At 43.8% G+C, this 19,080-nt stretch overlaps 1 protein-coding gene across 1 annotated transcript in view; it reads right to left on the reverse strand.

Annotated features, from left to right (window-relative positions):
• Positions 1-1,332: 1,332 nt before the first annotated feature.
• Positions 1,333-19,080, reverse strand: part of LOC100123415 (heparan sulfate glucosamine 3-O-sulfotransferase 1) — a 44,452-nt gene continuing 26,704 nt past the window's right edge. Inside the window, exons 2-4 of the mRNA XM_008214428.3 lie at positions 14,570-14,668; positions 5,310-5,856; positions 1,333-2,134 (exon numbers count right to left, since the gene is read on the reverse strand). Of these exons, the coding sequence (XP_008212650.2) occupies positions 1,502-2,134; positions 5,310-5,856; positions 14,570-14,628 (1,239 nt within the window). The 5' untranslated portion in view covers positions 14,629-14,668 and the 3' untranslated portion in view covers positions 1,333-1,501. The remainder of the gene's footprint in view (positions 2,135-5,309; positions 5,857-14,569; positions 14,669-19,080) is intronic.

Consider the following 19,080-nt stretch of genomic DNA (forward strand, 5'->3'; position numbering starts at 1 on the left):
CGAAGATCGATCTCGAGTGTGTATATACATGCCAGTACGGTTTCGCGCGCCGTTGCACGTTCAAAGGGATCTTTTGGAACTCTCTGCACCACCAATGCCGTGTTCGCTTTATTCCTCTATCTAAATAACGAGTTTTGTTGCTCACTATACGCTGCTGCTGTTGCGTGGGACGCAATATTTTTGTGTTCATACAGAACGGCGTAAACGTTTTAATTTTTTTTGTCGTGTTTAAAGAGGTAGCGCTTTCAGCAATCATACGGTACGAGGGGTGCGTGTGCTTGTGCACGATGGACGCTGAGCTCTCTAACTTTGCTGTTCATAATTGAAAGAGCTAGATTTTATCCTGCGCGAGTCTAGATTTTTTCCGCTAGTTAATGGAACACACTCGCTTTGGTTATACTCGATGGACTTGTTGCACATTATATGAGCTTCGATCGGTGGACAAGTATGTTATACCTATAACACTTGCGATTAGAGAAACATAAATGTCGATCGAATGTTGGGTTCTCGAATGAGATCTATACATATTTTACCGCAAGTGCGTAATTGGCGCTTCAGAATTTATAAACGCTATTATAGCCCTGAAAATTACGAATGGAAGGGCTGCGCTGCTGCGTAATCTGAGATTAAAATTGAATCAAAAGCGTGACGTCGCGCCGCAACGCGATCAACTCATTTCCCGCGATAACTCGCTTTCGACGAACGAATTACTCTTGATGCATTTCTCGCTGAATTATATGCGCTGAAACGGCCAAAGGCTATGTAACGTTTTCCAAATTTCCATGTATAACATCAAGAGCGTTTGCACCGACGTCAGTGGTAAACAGCACTTCCATTCAAGTCAACAAATCATACGACGAAAGTCAACGAACCACCGAGAGAAATCGACGTCTCATTCCGCAGTAGCGTACCTATATGTTAGCCCGTGTATGTGTGTGTATCATATAGAAAGAGTGTAGCTGGGGGTAGAAGTACAGCCAAGTAGATAGTAGTCCGGTGTACCGTGAGACACTCGACTCCACAATGTGCTGCTGCTGCTGCCACGTCTATACGTGATCCGAGACGAGAAAGACCTCGACGGCAGCAGCGACAGCATCGAGAGGCGAATAAGACGTCGTCGTCTGTATAAAATCCACGGTGAGAAATATAGGTGTCCGTCGAGTAGACTCCCCGCGAGACGCAAAGGAAACAACGGAAAGACTTTGGAAAGCAAGAGTACATAGAATGGAATGAAAGTAGAGAGGAATGGGATGAAGTGGCGATCGCAGAAGTGCTGGTACTGCGGCACGTCCGCGCCCTGGCTGGTATATACGCGAGAGAAGTGCACGTGTGTCGCTGTTATATGCCTTTATATATATATAGTCAAAGTACGGACAGAGACAGAGAGATGTGTACAGGAGTAGAGGGACTGGAAAAGTAGACACGAACAGACAGTTAGAGGAGAAAAAGAATGAATGCATCAGCAAGATTACTAGACGGTTATAATCGCAGAAGAAGAGACTCATTCCTCGGGCCAACCGAGGTCCTCGCCGACGAGCTCGTAAAAGCGCTGGTTGTGCGCGTTGAAGAACTTACGCAATTTGCCGACGACCATAGGGTTGACGCGCGGATGCCTGCGGCCCTTACTCTCCCTTAGGCACTTCTCCTCGGTGTCGTTGCGCATGCAGTAGAAGCCCTTGGTCCGGTTGAAGTAGAAGTTGTGTCGACCTATGTGGGGCTCCAACCTGAGAAAGCTCTCGATGCGCTTGAGTTGAGGTACCGGGTCGTCGATCAACTGATCGCCGTTGACGACGAGGATCTGCCGTCGATTGAACACCTCCAGCCAGCGGTACATGTGCATGTGGTAGATACTGATGGCGATTGGCCGGTAAGACTCGTTGATGGAACCGTCCGGTCGAAGGACAAGTTCCTCGAAGCTGCGCTGCTGTTGTTGCTGCTGCTGCTGCTGTTGGACGCTGTAGGAGTTGATAAAGGTGTGGTTGTTGAGCTGAACGCTGTTGGTCTGAATGGGCGAGGATGCAGTGGCCGCGTGACTACGCAGTTGAGCGTAGTCCGAAATCGCGCGCGTCACCGGCTCGCGGACTATCAGCAGGAGACGCACACTCGAGTTCATCGAATAGATGCGCTCCGGCACCTGGAGGGTTGGAAACATTGTTATAGAAGTTGGGCATGATTTTTAAGCTAACTTTTAATTTATAGAGGGTGACTGCAGGCGCAAGTAAAACTTTTTGATTTACATAGAGTAGTACATGTCATTTGTTTCTCTGCAATCATCCTATATATTGGCTGTGCATATATGCGTTGAAGAGGCATGAAGTAAAGCTCTCGATAAATGTGACTTGTTGAATACGAGTTTTGATACTCAAAACGATAATGTTTTACCTTTATAAGTACTGTTAGAGTATTCCCATATCATATAAAATAGGATCTCGTGTAATTCAATCAATTCAAATTATAAATTAGCTTTTACATACCTCTCCAGGGTTGCTACGCTCAATTTTTGTATAGAACATTAGAACCAGAATACACAGCCAACCGTAAACGCATTCTAATTTATAAATTTTATATACAAGAATTATTTTCAATCCGATCATAGCCAAATTATTAATCAATCCTAAAATAAAGTTTTCTACCGCTTGACTTTGACCGCAAAACTATGCACACAGTATAGTTTTTACCGAAGTATCCGTGACCGCTTAGAACGATCAATACAAAAAGCTTTTTCCACTTTAGCCTCGAGCGTAACAACCCGGTTTATCATTTTAGGTGATTGTGCCATACGTACGTGAGTGCATCGAGTGCTCAGAAGTGCTCGGGAACGACGAAACATGTATATAAATATATTATAGTGCTCATTATAGTGCAATTGTGGTATAACAATAACGACGTCCAATATTGAGTGCTGTATGAAAACATAATTAGATCGAGCCACAACTACTCCATTTTATGCGCCGTTGACTCGAAACGCTTGCACAATGATGTGCAACAAAGTTAATTTGTTCTGTATACGTCTATTCGCTTAATAAGCAGCATTAGTATTCATCTGCAGCAGAAGATGGAGTAGCTGTTCCGGATAATGCAGACTGACTGACAAAGATGAACGTCCGTTGCCCATTATGTTTCTGATACACTTAACGACGTTGAACTATTTTCCTAGGTGTATTATTAAATATTAGATTTTTGAAACTTCGATCCGATAAAATTATAACTGTAACATCTGTTCTTCTAAAATAATAATGCAATTATATGCAGAAAATAAATAAATCAATTATTAAATTACACAAAATATCAAACTCAGCATAACGTTATACGATATATAATCGAATAATAAAATCATAACGAACCGTACTCGATGAAAATCCTAAAAATATATAAACATAAAATTAATAAGTTAAATTCAAACAACAGATTTAATGAGATTCAAACGAAATGACAGCTCGATCGGAATTACTCTGTCGTCAACTATAGTCCTTCGTCACTCGTGCGATCAATCTAAACAACGCATATCCCATCGTAGATCGGAGATTATATCTGCAGTCCTGTTGTGAAAATCCAGCTCCAGCGTCGCTCGTGCGGGCTACATGGGTGCCAGGTGTATGTCTCGTTCCAGAAGGGAAATGTGCATTTTTCGTTATCGATGCGGCTGCAGTGGTGCATGGTGTGCTGGTGGTGGTGGTGGTGGCGACGGTGCTTTTACAACATGCAGTGCATCCCCCGTCACAATTTTTAAATGTAAATATTTTTCTTTTTTTCACTAGTGATACCGTTACAATCGCTACGAGAAGCGCAGCGAAAATGTTATACGCGTGTACGCACAGTGTGCTTTGACTGAATGCGAAATCATAAAGTGCATAACATTACCGGGTATACGCGCGCAACGTATGAGGATTACTCTTTCTGAGTGAACTCACGAGAGCTTGTTTTTCCGTGCCGACTGCGAGAGAAACGAGAGTTAAACATTTGTGAGAGGTGTATTAAAATGAATTTATCATGCAAGTTTTATGAACTGTAAAAAATACGTTTATTTTCATCTTTTAAGTATGTATGTACAAGAGCTAAATATTTATTCGTCGCATTCTCATTTCAATGCGATTGAATGATTTGTTGTACAGTATTTATTTATATATATACAATGCAAATTTCGCGCTTTGTCTACCTAAATAAATAAAGCCAAAATCCAAGTGAAATTCGATTAAAGCTCACTTCATATGGGCAAAAGAGATTGATGAATTAAATTTATTAAAAAATGAATTAATAAAGACTGCGAAGCGAAAAGCGCGAATTCCTCGAATTGATGCGGCGACAAATCAAATATTAATTCTTCCATGAAGCATTTAAAATTTTTATGAAAAATAAATACTGCAAGCGAATAAAAATCATAAAAAAAAAATGTTCGACCGCGGTGGAAAGCTCTTGATGGAAAATTGGTATCTCTAAAACAAATGGAAAGTCAGCTCGTTTTTTTGTGCTCTTTGCACACAAAGGCCATCAAATATCAGTCAATTAAAAGAGAACAATGGGCCTTGAAGCTATTTTGTTGTCTACGTGAAAAACGATCAATAGTATGCCACCTGTGGTTTTCCATAAAGTTGAAGCATCCGAAAAATTGTATTTATATGAAAAATTGTTTTATCATCGTGGCGTAAAATAACGTCATAAAAGTTGATTAAAAATTTAATTACAAATATTTTATCTTGTATATACATATATTTTATTTAAACCTTGGTAAACAGATAAGATCACAACTCTTTGGCATCATCATTAAATAATTAACCTCCGTCAGAAAACGGATTTATGTATTTCATAAAATGACTACAGCAAAATTTAATCCCGTAATTTGAAAGGCGATTAAAAAATGTAATTCTTCTCACGAATAATTCCGTCGTCTTTTTATAAATGAGCCGTGAAAAATTCACGCGAGCGAATAAATTAAAGCGGCGCAAAAATATATATATCTCATTTTCTCAGAGGAAGAGCTGAGAGAGATGAGATCCGCAAACTAGAAATCATTGTAAGAGCTGCAGAGCGCCGACAATGTCCCGCGAACACCATTGTGCTTGAAAATGCCATATCTCAAAGAAGCGCGCATTCGCTGCTCTCTCAGAAAACTTCCCGACAAAGGTTCTCGCGCGATGCTCGCCCGTAATTTCACGGAAAATCACAGGTGACGCGTAGTAACGCACAAAGAAGCCCCCACTGTGCAAAAGAAAACTCGTGGTGTGAGCTATAGTGAGAGAAAGAAAGTATAAAGAGTGCGAGTAAAAAAAACTATGGCAAGCAGCGCGCTCATCGAATAGCGAGAGACTCACCTCCGGCGTGACGAAGTAGCTCGGACTTTTCTCTATCGTGACCTGCCCCTTGAACGAGTAGGGCATCTTTTTCCTGTACCATTCGAAGCCCTTCTCGAAGTTCTCGTCCCGGTCGAAGAAGTGCACCTCGCCGGCGGCCTTCTGGATCTGCGGATGCAGGAAGAGCATCTCGAGGAGGGCGCGGGTGCCGCACTTGCGCACCCCGATGATGATGGCCTGGGGCAACTGGCGACTGGTGCGCGGGAAGTGGGCCTTGCTGCTGGGCAGCGGTGGGGGCACGGGCGAGGAGGGCTGGAGCGGGACGGGATTGGAGGGAACGTCGAGCAGAAGGTCAGGCGGCGGCGCTGGCCCAGGGCCGTTGACCACTGCGGCCGCCCGCAGACTGTAGACCGCGCTGTCGTAGAGAATGTGGAAGGTGAGGAAGAGCGAGAGCAAGGCGACCGTGAGGAACGCGGCGGCGATCTTCGGCCGAGAGACGCCGACCACCAGGATGCAGTCGGACGGCGCATCGCTCTCGACCGGCCTCATAGCGGAGCGCGGCATCCACCTGTGACAATACAGTAAATCTACGTGAATATTCAGTAATATGAGACAATAATAGAGACAGGTTATCGCTTTTGATATTGATAAGTGCCATTAATGTTTTTAACAGCTAAAACATTAAATTCGCTTTGGTATATATCATCACTAATTCCCGTGTATATATCATACGTAATAATTAAGCAGATCGATGTGTAACCGTCGAGCTACTTTTTAATTTTTCAGCGTATCTACTTGTTGATAAAGGATACACTTGTGTCAGTAATACGTCACGTTAGAGAGTATATCTGTTCTTTTTTCGATACAACCGGCCGTCAATAACGCTTTATTATAAAACGAAGAATAATAATTTATACTGTGCCAGCATCGTTATATTTTTACAGCAATCATCCCTGCAGTAAATTCGTTTCTCATTATCGAAATTGGTCGCTATTTTATATATTTTTTATAAGAGCGACAGAACTTTTAATTAAACTCATATATTTGTCTTGTTTATTACGATTATAACGAGAATTTTTATGACACACAAAGCTCCTGAACATAAACCTCGTTAGGAAATTCCTTTGTCAAAGGGCTTACATACACGCAGGCGGAATTATAATTTAACGCGCCGCGTTTTCAAAGAATGTTAACACATGCACACTCCGAAAAGTTCTCTAAAAAGAAATTGCATTTTAATCCTTTGTCGTGAATCAGAACACGCAATATTAAAACACTTCTTTGTAACGCAGTTTCTCCGAGGCGCACGTTGGTTTTTAATAACGCTCTGCCGCGCGGGAACATCAAAATTTATACTCCCCAGTCATTCTTTTCGTCATGACGCGCGAGCCCGGATTTTTCAATGTATGCGCGTTCACCTGCATTCGATTCCTCTTTTTTCTCGCGACGATACGACGTTTATAATATCAATATTATACCTAGATTTCAATACGCAAGTTGTTGATGTATTTAATCGACATGTATCAGATCTCGATAACCTCTATAAATCAGTGATCAAGATTTAACAAAAGGCATGGAAATATTTCCAGCAGCGGTTCCCTCGGAATTCCGCATAAATCAAAGCTCACTGCAACTAGGCTGTCGATTTCCACGCGAGTCCAAAAGCGCGCAAAAAGCCCTGCAAATCTAGCCGCTATTGTCACAAAACGCCGCCATCTCCAGCACGATTCGAGGCTGGTATTCCTTCTTTTTCCACCTGTCGCACGCCATGCGCATATTACTTTCGCGTGCACACCTACTTTTTTCAGAGCAAGAAAGCTCGAAGCGATTGCCTGGCGCCACCGCAAAAGGGCCTCTCTCTCTCTACTTCAGCTATGTTTGTATACTGCCGGATTTGCGTTCGGACATTGGCGGCAGAACTCGACGCTTTCGCATATATACGTATACACACGCACACACAAACAGAGGAGACACATACATTTTGCGCGCGACGTTTATTCGAGGAGCCGAGGTGAGTGTACTCGCGCAGGATTTTTATGGACGATAATGTGCGCGAGCGCGTGGCAGCGGCGGACTGCTATATTTATTTTTCACTGGTTGTTCACTCGTGTTTGTGGAAACTGCGCTGCTTGCGCGCTACCGTACGATTAATCCTGGAGCGATCGTGATTTTTCGACACTTGATTGACGTCGAGCGGACCTTTATTCGTTTTATCGCTGAGGCTATTGATGTATATGTGGGTTAATTGCGAGTTTGAATATAGGGAGTCGAGTTGTGTAGGATAATTCCGATATGCGATGGGCGATGTATAATTTATGGGTGGTACACTGTACTGTACAATGATGAAATAAGATCGAGTTTCACGTTTCCATTGTTCTGCACAGTTATATTAATTAAATTGCAATTCACGATGAAAGTGGAATTCAATCAAGCCAACGAGTGGCGTATTAGGCATGCGCATTACTCTAAAATTTACTGCAAATTAAAAATCATTCGAAATCGATGTATTATAATAAATTCGAACGAATTAGAAGGGATGAACGAAACTAGATCGTATCCCAAGCTACGTAGTTCATCGAGAGATTTCGATGTTTTTGCACGTTTTCTCAAGAATCTGACCAACATAGGCTTGAAGAGGACGGAAAGATGACCTCGAAAACCGTGAATTTCTGGGATTCACTAAACGAATTTATTTTTGTTTTTGAGTACGCATGTCGTGCAGTGTTGGCTGGCTGATAATTAATTCGGATGACCTCGTCATGATTCACACCAATCCATATTCTATACATTACTATCTTATTACATCTGTTAGCGGCAATTAACGCGTCGTGTTTCACAATTTTCACATTTGATTGATTCTAAACACTGTAAAGAAACATTCAGTCGCAGGAATACATCAAGCTCTACCGCTGACGGAACTCATAAATAATGCAACGAAATTATATCTTTTCGTATATACCGGCGCGTGAATAAATTAATAATGAATTTTAATTGAACTAGACGCAAATGCGCTGCCGGTATAAATTATTATCCCGTCATTTTGTCCCGGGTTGCTCTCGCAACTATGCTTGTAGTGTCTATACAGAAAATACATTCATGCGATGATTGTAAAATTAACTTGTTGGACCATCCTGTTTTAGTAAATTTAAATTGAATAGATTTTTGGTATTATTAACAACCAAAATCGATGAAAGTATTTCGATGAGAATTTAAAAGGATATGAAGAGCGGTAAGTAGTTATTTGTTGAAAATGATGTACTTCGAATTTCTGGCCGCACATTTATTACTTTCTCTTTTATTGCGCGCCGAGGGTTTGGGTCCTACGCAGGGCTATAAACTAATTGCCCCGCCGCCGACGCGGTGGCCGACCCGACCGACCCGACGACGACGCTGTCGAAGTCCGAAGGGCCTAGGGTAGGGATAATCTTTAACAAATTTCGGAAACTCTGACAGCTTCTGCGAGATGCGCTGGACAGTCAGTCGAGCAACAGCCTTTGCGAGAGTAACTGCGCTTACTCGGCTGTCGCCTCTATATTTTCCTATTTTTGTATCACTTGAGTTATAATTAATAAATATTCTATTTTTTCTTTGCTAATCCGAATTAGTTTTATTCTGCTTAAAGCATAAGCGTATAATTCCAATATTATTAACCAGTTCAGTCAGACACAAAGCTATCCAATACCCATACGTTCACATGAGTATACATGTGAGTTTGAAGGAAACTAACATAATTTCACCTAGATACCGTATTAACCATTGAGTTTTAGATTATACGTTTCTAACAAACTTCATCCGTGCTGCATTCTATCTAAAACTGTAGCTTCAAATTAGGAAACAACGATTAGCCACGGCCAGCAGTCAGTAAATCACGTTCCCACACCAAATAGAAGACAGAAAATAATTCGATTCCCAGTTGGATTTTTAATCATTCCTCGATCCAATTATCCACCGGTTATCCTCTTCGCTCTTCCTCCACTCGAACGTCAATAAAGGAGCGCGCATGAGAAGAGAAAGAAGAAGAAAAAAACGCCTCAGCCCCTTAAGTGCTCCCCTCGAAAAAAAACTGCATTACCCGGCCCTCGAGAGTCTTCGTTATATTACACCTATCCTATGGCTAGAGATCTCTTTCTCTCTCTCTCTCTCTCTCTCTCTCTCTCTCTCAGACGTGCTCGGGATCGGCTTAAAGCGAATTCAAAAATATGCGCCCTCGCCCGGAAAATATTAGCTACAAAAAAGGGTGAAAGAAGAGAATTTGAGGAGAGACGCGAAGGGAGCCATCCAGCAGTATGTATACGCATTCCTTCCTTCCTCTTCCTCGTTCCTTGTTTCAGGAAGCGAGTTTCGCAGCTCGAACGAGTGGCAAAGAGAGAGTAAAGCTTCTCCGTTTATATATGCACGCTCGCCTATAGTGACTGTTAATCCTGGCTCCCGCTCTCTCGTTATATTCGCGGCGCCTGAATCATCACGCGAGTGCAGCGCGAGTATGTCGTGCGGCCCGGTACTTGGCGAGGGTGGCTCGTGTAGTACACGAATAGCGGCGGCGGCGAAGGCCCAAGTTGGCCCGCCACCACGAGAGTGCAACAACCTGACGTCGGCGGAGTCGTGTATACACGCTCGCTTCCCGAATATGTGCAACGCGCGCGCCGGCACTTGCAACTTTCACCCTGGCTGGAGCCGCATGCATGCACACGCAGTTGGAAAGTAGTTGCCGCTGCCGCTCCTGCCGAGGAAAAATTGTTTCGCGGAGATGGAAGAGGGAGTAGAGGGTGTTAGGATGAGTGGAATTGCAGGAAAAATTATTGGAGAGAGCTGGCTGCGCGCGTGCTTCAGCAGCACTTTATTCGCGACTGTTTAGAGAGCATGCAGCTCTCGAGTTATTATATTTTTTCCGCGCTTGTACAACGATTTGTTTTTCCGAATGAAGTTCCGAGTAAAAGTTTGTGTAACTGCGATGTTTTATTTTTCATCAGAGCGTGCGTTGATGGAAACGCGGAAATAGTTCGTTTTAAAAGGTGTATACATAAAATTAAAGAGTTGCAGGCAGGCAAGAACAATTTCAATCGCGTCCGCGTAGGAAGCAGCCCATAACCATTCAGCTTGGAAAAAGTAGAGAAAAGCGTCCATAGTCTACAGTCAGCCGCTCTCTTCCGAGAGCAGGAAATAAAAAAACAGATACAGCTCCGAACGCGGGTATCAGGAAGAAAAGCTGCAAAAAGCTCGCGACTTTCATTGCTCTTGCCGGCGCCATAATTCAAGCAGCAGTAGCGGCGTCCCGGACAAAGCGGAGATCGCGGACGACCAACTTTGCAACAGTGGTGGCCATACTTGCCCGAGGGCATTCTGTTTCTTCCGTGCGCAAGAGAGAAATGGGCGGACGGACGAAATAACGAATAGCAGTCTTTATCGGCTTGTCGAATTCGGACTCTGCGTGTGTGTGCGCGCGTAGGCTATACTGAGAGAGATGCAGACGATGGCAAAGATGACGAATTAGAGACCAGGGAGATAGATGAGCTCTGTGGGGAGAGATGACGAGCGCCGTCGTGTGATTCCAACAGTGACAAGTTGGAAATTGCAGCCCGTTTTTGGGAAATTGGCCAAACGCCCGCGGTGGCTTTGATGAATGGATCTGTTTATTAATAAATGCGTTGGCTGTTGTGCACAGTCAGGTATTGTTTTTCCGTGAAAATTTTCTGTTGTTGCTACACGAAAAAACGACCAGTCGATGCGAGCGCGCATGTGAAATAGCAAGCCGTATAGTAACAGTATAAGACAAAACTGTTTTGGACTAACTTGAGCGCACTCTAGTCTTTCTGAATATTGAAGATAGATGGTGCACAGATACTTTATCGTTTTCCTCACCCTAATCTGCGCGCAGAATGTATGTATACAGTTGTGCCGTAGGAATGTCAAAATTGCCTGCTACTTAATATAGGGCGCTGATGCTGTAATTGCACACCTGAGTTCATGTATGCGTAATAACGATTACCTATGTAAGAAACCTATCTAACAAAAATCTAACGTCATCGGTAAGGTCACTTCCATATAAAATTCATACGAAAGATATCGAGATAAAGTTTGTTTGCTCAATCGTATGCTCACATCTCGCTATAAAAAACTCGGCGCATCGAGCAGCAACTGCTCCCGGGGCAAATATTTGCGATAGCTGCTGAACGTCGGTAGCGGCAGCGGCGGCGGCACGTCAAATATTTATCTCCCTGTGGTCCGCTCAATCGGAGACGCCTTTGAAAACGTCGCGGAGATATTTAATTTTACGCAAGATTTCATAGCAATTTCATATCTGGCTATTTCTCTTTCTCTCAGTTCGCTCTTTCTTCAGTGATAAAGAGAGAAGATGAACAGAAACGGAAGTGAGCAATTAATGGCAAAGGACGCGCGCAAACTCAAAGACAGAAGCGTGTCAAGTATTTGTGTATATACGTATATACAGGTGCCAAGCGACGTGGGCATGGATTATATAGTTTTGTTCGTTTTAAATGGGAATCCTCGCGAGCAAATGTTTTCTTGCAAAGCATCGATCGATGCGGGGCACAAAGTGTGCTTTCTTGTTTTCATATTACTCGCGACGGATATTGGACAAATTTTATTTCGCTTGATTAGTGAGCTGCTAACAATTTTCATGATTGAAATGCAAAGCGCCAATGCATTTTTCTGAGACAAATTTTTAATCAAATCACCAGCGCGTCCTAGAAAGCCAAATAAAAAATGTTTCGCAAATGTTTCACGGAGGTCTGGGTTATTGGTTTTCAAATGCAGCTGCGCTGCCGAGTCGAACTTTCGAGGACGAGGCCGGAAAATTGAGCGCGAGTGAAAAGTAGGTGCGCGCACGCGGATGAGTTTTGATTTTTCCCCGAAGCTAACGAATTTTTAATGACACGTAGCCTGCTCTCTATACCTATAGCCAACGAGCCAAATGAAAGATTCCGTAAAAGTTTTATGAAGATTGCAACTGCGGCGCTCGCGCGCAGAAGGAAGTCAATTTACCTTTACGGTATTTTTATTATTTTCTGGAAATACGAAAGTTTTCTGCATAAAAAGATTACGTATAGATATATATGGCACGACGCTCGTTTCAAGCTTCACTCGTACATACACCTATAGCAGTTTAGAGCGTATATACAGAGTCATCCCGATTTATCAACGAAAATTCACAATTAAGTTGTTCTTCTCGTCGCAAACGCAAAAACTCGATTACGCGATAATCAGCTCGCCGATAACAAAGGCCGTAATATAATTATCATCCGCGCGTCATTATCCCTCACCGAAAGAAAACCAAACCAAAAAGTCGAGAACGACGTATAATGAGCCCCCACCCTCCGCCGAACGTATTTAATTAAAATATCAAAAAACACAAATTGCAGTTTATAATAAAGAGCGGCGTCGCACGCTCGCGATAACGATAATAACAGAGAGGCTGGTCTGCTCTAATATATATGTGCGACGTACAGTAAAGAGCCGAGTGGCGCGAACGTTCGTTACGCGCACGCCTGGGAAAAGAGGTGATGGCGGGCGAAAAAAGAAGAAAACGCGCAGCCGGCTTAGCGTTAATTAGGCCGTAGAGGCGCAAAGAAAAGCTCGGACGGACTCAGCAAAGACGGACAAAGCTCGACTGTACACAGGAATAAGCTGCGTGGGAGAAAGTTTTTCGGCGACTTCGCGGAGCTGCTGTATACGTGGACGCTAAGACGCGAGGAGAAACTTTCTGTGCTAAAAATTGAAGACCTTCTCTCGCTCTCGCGGCAAATTGCACGCAAGCCTCGAATCGGCGGAAAGCAACGATTTTCTCGTCATGCCTCGCGCGACTAAACTTTAATTAGTTAATGGTGTTTCGTCGTGTCCTCTTCTTCGTCTTCTTCTTCTAAGATTACGGGGGAATCGTCGGTGATAATTGAGCGGCGGCGTCCGGTTTTTCAATAAAATTACTGGAAATGCTGTGACGATTATCTTTTTCCCGCAGTAGCTTTACTACTCAAGTTATATACTCGGGAATCCTGCGCGTGGAGATATGTATGTAGAGAGTACAGCTCACGACCGTTTCAATTAAGAGCTTAGTCGTTTTGCGGGAGGTACTGTCGTCGACGTCGTTGTGTGTACGTGTGTGTGTGTGTCGAGTATAGTTGCGCGCTCGGTAAAGAGGATGATGACGCTAGAATTGAGATGATGAGAGATTAAGGCGTTGTGACGAGCGAGCGAAAGAAAGAGAATTTTTATTGGAGGCACGATATATAAAGAGGCCGCCGGTGGATTGGAATAAAAGGATAGTTATAGTTGTGTTTATCTGAGGAGTGAATAAAGTCGAATAATCGATATTTTTTCCGCTCACGAAGTAAACAAGCGTCATAAAACGTCGGTTATACTCGCGCCATTTTTTCGGAAGGATGAGAAATTTGCACTTCAGATGCAAATCTGCAAGTTTACATTTAAAAACGCTAAAACGTTTTGTCCATTCCGCACTGCAGCTAGGAATTCCCGCAATCATTTTTATTAACCTTCTTCTTCTGCGCTATAGGTTTAAAAAGCTAATCCCACGACGTTTTTGTACGAATACGATCATCTTTATTCTCATCGAATCCACGCGACTTTATATAGTCAACTAATTCGAAATAAAAATATTTAACCATCTACTCATTCGCATATTTGAATAAAGTCATTTTGTTAATGAAATGCAGCACTTCATTATACGCACTTTGTTATACATTATTCAAATCACCATAAACCATCTCTCGCCGCAATATCGCGCTTTCGCTGCCAACTCGATTCACGCGCGGTGATTCCCTCTTTCAATTCCCTCTAACAGAGAAGGAGAGGGTGTCATTCGCCGCGGGTACGACTTACCGTAATTAAAAAAGAATAAACCCCGCACGAATTATCCTTCCAAAGTGGCTCTTCAGCAGTACTCGGCATTAGACCAGAGACTCGTCGCTGCCAAAAAATCAATAAGTTTTATCAGCTATCTCCATGAGGCTATACTCCACTGGAAAGTGGGCTAATTTTTCTCCGGCACACTTGTTAGGGCATAATTATACACCTGCGGCAGAGAGCGTCCCCTTTAACCCCTCCGCGCGCCTCGAGTTTCAGATAACGAAATAATTACGCGCGCTCGCGCCGCGACATACCGAGAACGAGCGCGACTACAAGGCCGCCAAATTAAATTTCGCGCTGCTCCTGCACAGTCGCCGATATACGCATAATTATGGCGGTGAGCGCTCGAACGCTCGTGGAATGCGAATTAATGCTGGCTGTGTATGCACTTGTATACTCACAAGACATCTAGAGGGAATTGGGGAGGCCACTTGTGACGAGACCAAGCCTTGCTGGGCATTTGCCTCGCAGTCCTCGCTCACATTTTATCGCTGTTGCACCTGCGAAAAAAAAGACGCTATTATTATTACTGCGTGATATCAATCGGATTAATCCGCCAACGTATCGTATAATTATCTATGTGTATTATACATATTACTATATCGTATATTACTACATATATACTATATCGTATATTACATATTACTATATCGTATATTATATATATTACACGCTGATGTATTAACAAGATTGAGTCGTTAGGGAGACGGAGCGAGAAGAGTAAACGCGCAGCTCTCGCGCGCGAAACCTTTCTAGATAACTCAGATGAAAAAGTTTCGCCCTTTATGAGGCGCCGCTGGTCACGGCACCTTTTACTACTTACGTCCGATCGTACGGACTATTACTACTTAACGACTGGCCGTAACCGCGAACGCGCGCTCAAGCTCGCGGCGCTATACTGTAATCTATACACGTATTTAAGGCAGACGTTTAAAGCCTAATGGAATAGCTGAGTAACAACGGCTTCGCGCGAGGCATGACGAGAAAAGTTAGCTCTTCTTCTGCTGCTGCTGCTTCTCCCTCTTTTTTATACCCGTTCCGAGCTTCACTGCACCGACGTGTACTTTGGAAATTCAAAGAGAGCAGTAGAAGAGGGGCAGAGCCGCAGCCAGATTAAAGTGGACGGCCAGCTGTATGCAAATGAGATTTAACTTTTTCAGATTTCGATTTGGAAGTGGAGCTTTCTCTCTCTCTCTCTCTCTCTCTCTCTCTCTCTCTCTCTCTCTCTCTCTCTCTCTCTCGCTCTTTCTACAGTGGCAGAGTAGTAGACTCCTCTTTAATTGTGCGCAAGCGTAAAAGTTGCCAGTCTATTGGTTTCTTGATTGTGCAGACAGCGAAGAGGAAACCGGTTTTCTCTCTCTCCATCTCTCTCTCTCTCTCTCTCTCTCTCTCTCTCTCTCTCACTCTCTCTTTCTGTGTTTGAACGGAATAATTGTTTTTATTTGTTCGGCAAATAAAAGCCTGCCGTGCGAAAGTTTAGCTCTTCGCACGAAAGCTCTGCTTCGCTGAGTGATTGATGAACCTATATACATATGCGGCTCTTGTGGCGAGTAGTTGTTGAAAATGAATCTACAGCTCCTGATAATTAGTTTCAAAAATTTCCAACTCGCACACATGACGACCGGAGCGAATTAGGCTAATCGATAGGTTTTTACCTTCGTCCCGCGTGTATAAAAGGATAGTGCCGTTAAAATATTCCTCATATTTCTCATCGCTGTCAATATTCATGATTATACCTAATGAGACTGCCAGCTAATTAGATGGAATATATATATATATAACGAAACGGAAAAAGAGACGCAATTATCTATTAAAAAGCTTTGAAAAAAATATCGGTTTTCAGTTGCAGCGTCGTTCAGCGCAAGCTTTGCGTCGCCAAAGAGAGGAGAAGAAATTCCCAATTACTTAACGATTCACTTTCACGACCTGCTGCATCTGCACTTGCTGTCGGGACGAGTCGGAGAGAAAAAAAAGACGCGCTGCTATGGCGATCATACCGAATCAGCTGAGCGAGCAAAAAAAGCCGAGCCAGACATCGGGAGTGGAAAAAAAGCAGGAGATCACGTGGTCTGCATTCGTCGTGTCAGTTCCAGACTCGATATAAACAGAGGAGTCTATTCCTTCTCCGCTTAAATAATGGATTCGATGATGCTATATCGAACAAGGATTTTTTTATCTTGCGCGGATACGCAGGGACGCGAGAACTTATTACAGCTATCTACAGCGATGTACGTGTACACGCGAGATTTTGTATATTTTATGCGAATAATTTTTTTTCACAGTGTCTGGCTGCGGTTGAAAAAGTAATGGCGCCGTTTTTTCACGTGGCTCGCGTATTTTGGTTTTAAGTATGATTAATAGACGCTGTAACTCGCGACTTTTAGGTGTCTGCATGGTTAATGAAGTGTTGTATATAAGCGAAAAAAGCTCGCCTTTGTTCCGGCAGTGTGTAACGAGTGTAATTACAATTAGCGCTATAATGTTTATTTTGCTATAATCCATTTCTTTTATCGAGATGGAAACAAATTAAGATATACACCCCAGTCATGAATTACATGAGCCTTTGCATAATCAAGCGAGTAAAAGGATCTGCATCAGCGCGAATATCTTCATCTCAGTCTCAAAAGCAAATCCAAGCCCGTCAATCAATTACAGGCCATCAGACATCCGTTTCCCAACTGTCAGTACAATGCCATTAGCCCCCTCCTCCCAGTTCAGCATCGGAGCGAAATAAATCCAATGGCAGAGACAATCGAAGACAGCTCTTAATTTCCTGGAGCCAAATAATGCAAAGCCTTCGATCCGGCATTTGGACTATTCGCTGAGAGCACATACCGTGGCGCCCTCATTTCGGGAGTACATCCCATGTTAAATCTTATGGGCGAAAAATAGTTCGAGCGGCCGCCATTAGCAATTTCGAGAGTACATCCCATAAGATTACGTGTGAAAAGTGACACCAGCGCCAGCCCTCCCCTCCAACGACGCGCTCACAGCGAATAAGGTGAGCATTTCGCGTAGCTCGTCCCACAGCAACGTCGAGCGACCTTTAACCGAGTCACTCGCTTCGCCTACCACTTAAAGCGCTTCCTTGTACAGCAATTCTGCATCCGATTGACTGTCAGACTCGACTTTGCCCCGACGACGACTACACACAGGACTACGTCTCTCTCTATTATATACAGTCGCAGGCGCGCATGAAATAACAAGGCCGCATCGGAATCGATATATATATATATATATATATATATATATATATATATATATATATATACGCCTGGAGAATGTGGGAGAGCTATAGAGAGAGAGAGAGAGAGAGAGAGAGAGAGAGAGAGAGAGAGAGAGAGAGAGAGGGGTTTGTACGGTTGAATGTAGATGTGGAGGGGTGGAGTGGGCAAGTGTGTACAGGTATGGACAGTATCTAGATGATCTTAATCGTGATATAGCCGGCAGCGGCGCTATAGATGGGAATGAGGGATTGCGTCTAAGAGGGATCGTTTGTAGCTCTGCTTTCTTTAATTATTGCGACTACGCGATATTGCGATGCCGCTCGCCTTGGGGAAAGCCAAGTGATTAGCTTGGGAATCGTGTTGTTTTAGATGTAATGGGCATTGAGAGCTGAGCTCGGATGATGTTTGTTTACATAGCCGACTGTACACTCGCCGTTGAGTTTCCGCGCGCGAGGAATATTATTGCGTTCGTCGTTTGAACGAGATGCTTGAGTTAGATAAGGGGACGGAGCATGATGCAGCTCGGACAAATCCTTCGAATTTTGCGTAGAAGAATTAATGGAATATAAAGAACAGCTCCTAACTTTGTCCATGGTAAATAACCCTCTCGCATATACATACGTGTATAATTACGTAGCTATAGTCTCTCGGAAAGGGTATATTATCGTGTATCCAGATTATCGCGTAGTCGAGTGTAAGGTAGTAGTAGTATAAACACCAGGTCCGCATTACAAAAAATCGTAAATTCTCGCACTCGCGTCCTCTCGCTTTTTAAAATCGCAGCCCACGCGTCGCTCTAATAAACATCAGTCGCTCCCCTGAAATATTCATCGAGAAAAAAAGTACACAAAAAAAGTCTCTCAATTATGGAAGCGCGCGGAAAATCGGCATAACCTGCCACTCGCACACCATGAGGGTAAACCGATTTCCACCTACGCGACTCTAAACTCATAATCTCCGAAATTGCGTCTAGTGCATGTGCGTTCCGTCGCGTTCTCTCCCACGCGCATTACGTGCAGTATATAACCGCCTTCGCGCTCCAAGTGACACATCAGCAGCCAACACGTCGATCGGGTGGATGCACTCTCTGAGAGCTGGAGGTAGTGTGCACAGTCGAGAGCAGCGGCGGCACAGGTGCAAGGAACGCTGATGGCTGGTATTACTTGAGACGCTGCGGTATAGCGGCTGCGGCGGTGAATACAAGGGAAGGCGAGAGGAGCGAACCGCCCACTCTCCGGCTTTGGTGGATTAGCGCTCCACGACGGCGGCAGCGACGGCGGCGCGGCCAGAGATTGAGATTTAGATTGAGATTAAGATTCATTAACGAGCTCCAGAACATGTCCCGTTAAAGTGCGGCCGGGATTTATATGCTTGGGGAGAGAGGGCTTTACGCGCGCGCGCGTGTGTGTGTGTGTGTGTGTGTGTGAATGTGCGCGGTGCGAGCGTGATTGATGAATGAAAATTGATGTGCAACCTGAACTGCCGGCTGCTGCTGTACTGCTGCGTATATAGTCGGGGGTTTGTTAGTGCTACAGCTCCTATACAGCGCTGGGCTCTGGTTTAATGAGCTTTCGCGCCAACTTTGCTAATTAAATTTCTTTTCTTGCCTGATGCGGTCAAAGTTTTTCGCCTGCGTTTGCCAGTTCTCTCTCCTCTCTTTCCTGAATGTATTATACTCGGGAGCT

The sequence above is a fragment of the Nasonia vitripennis genome, chromosome 2 (genome assembly GCF_009193385.2).
Source record: "Nasonia vitripennis strain AsymCx chromosome 2, Nvit_psr_1.1, whole genome shotgun sequence".
NCBI classification, from domain to species: Eukaryota; Metazoa; Arthropoda; class Insecta; order Hymenoptera; family Pteromalidae; genus Nasonia; species Nasonia vitripennis.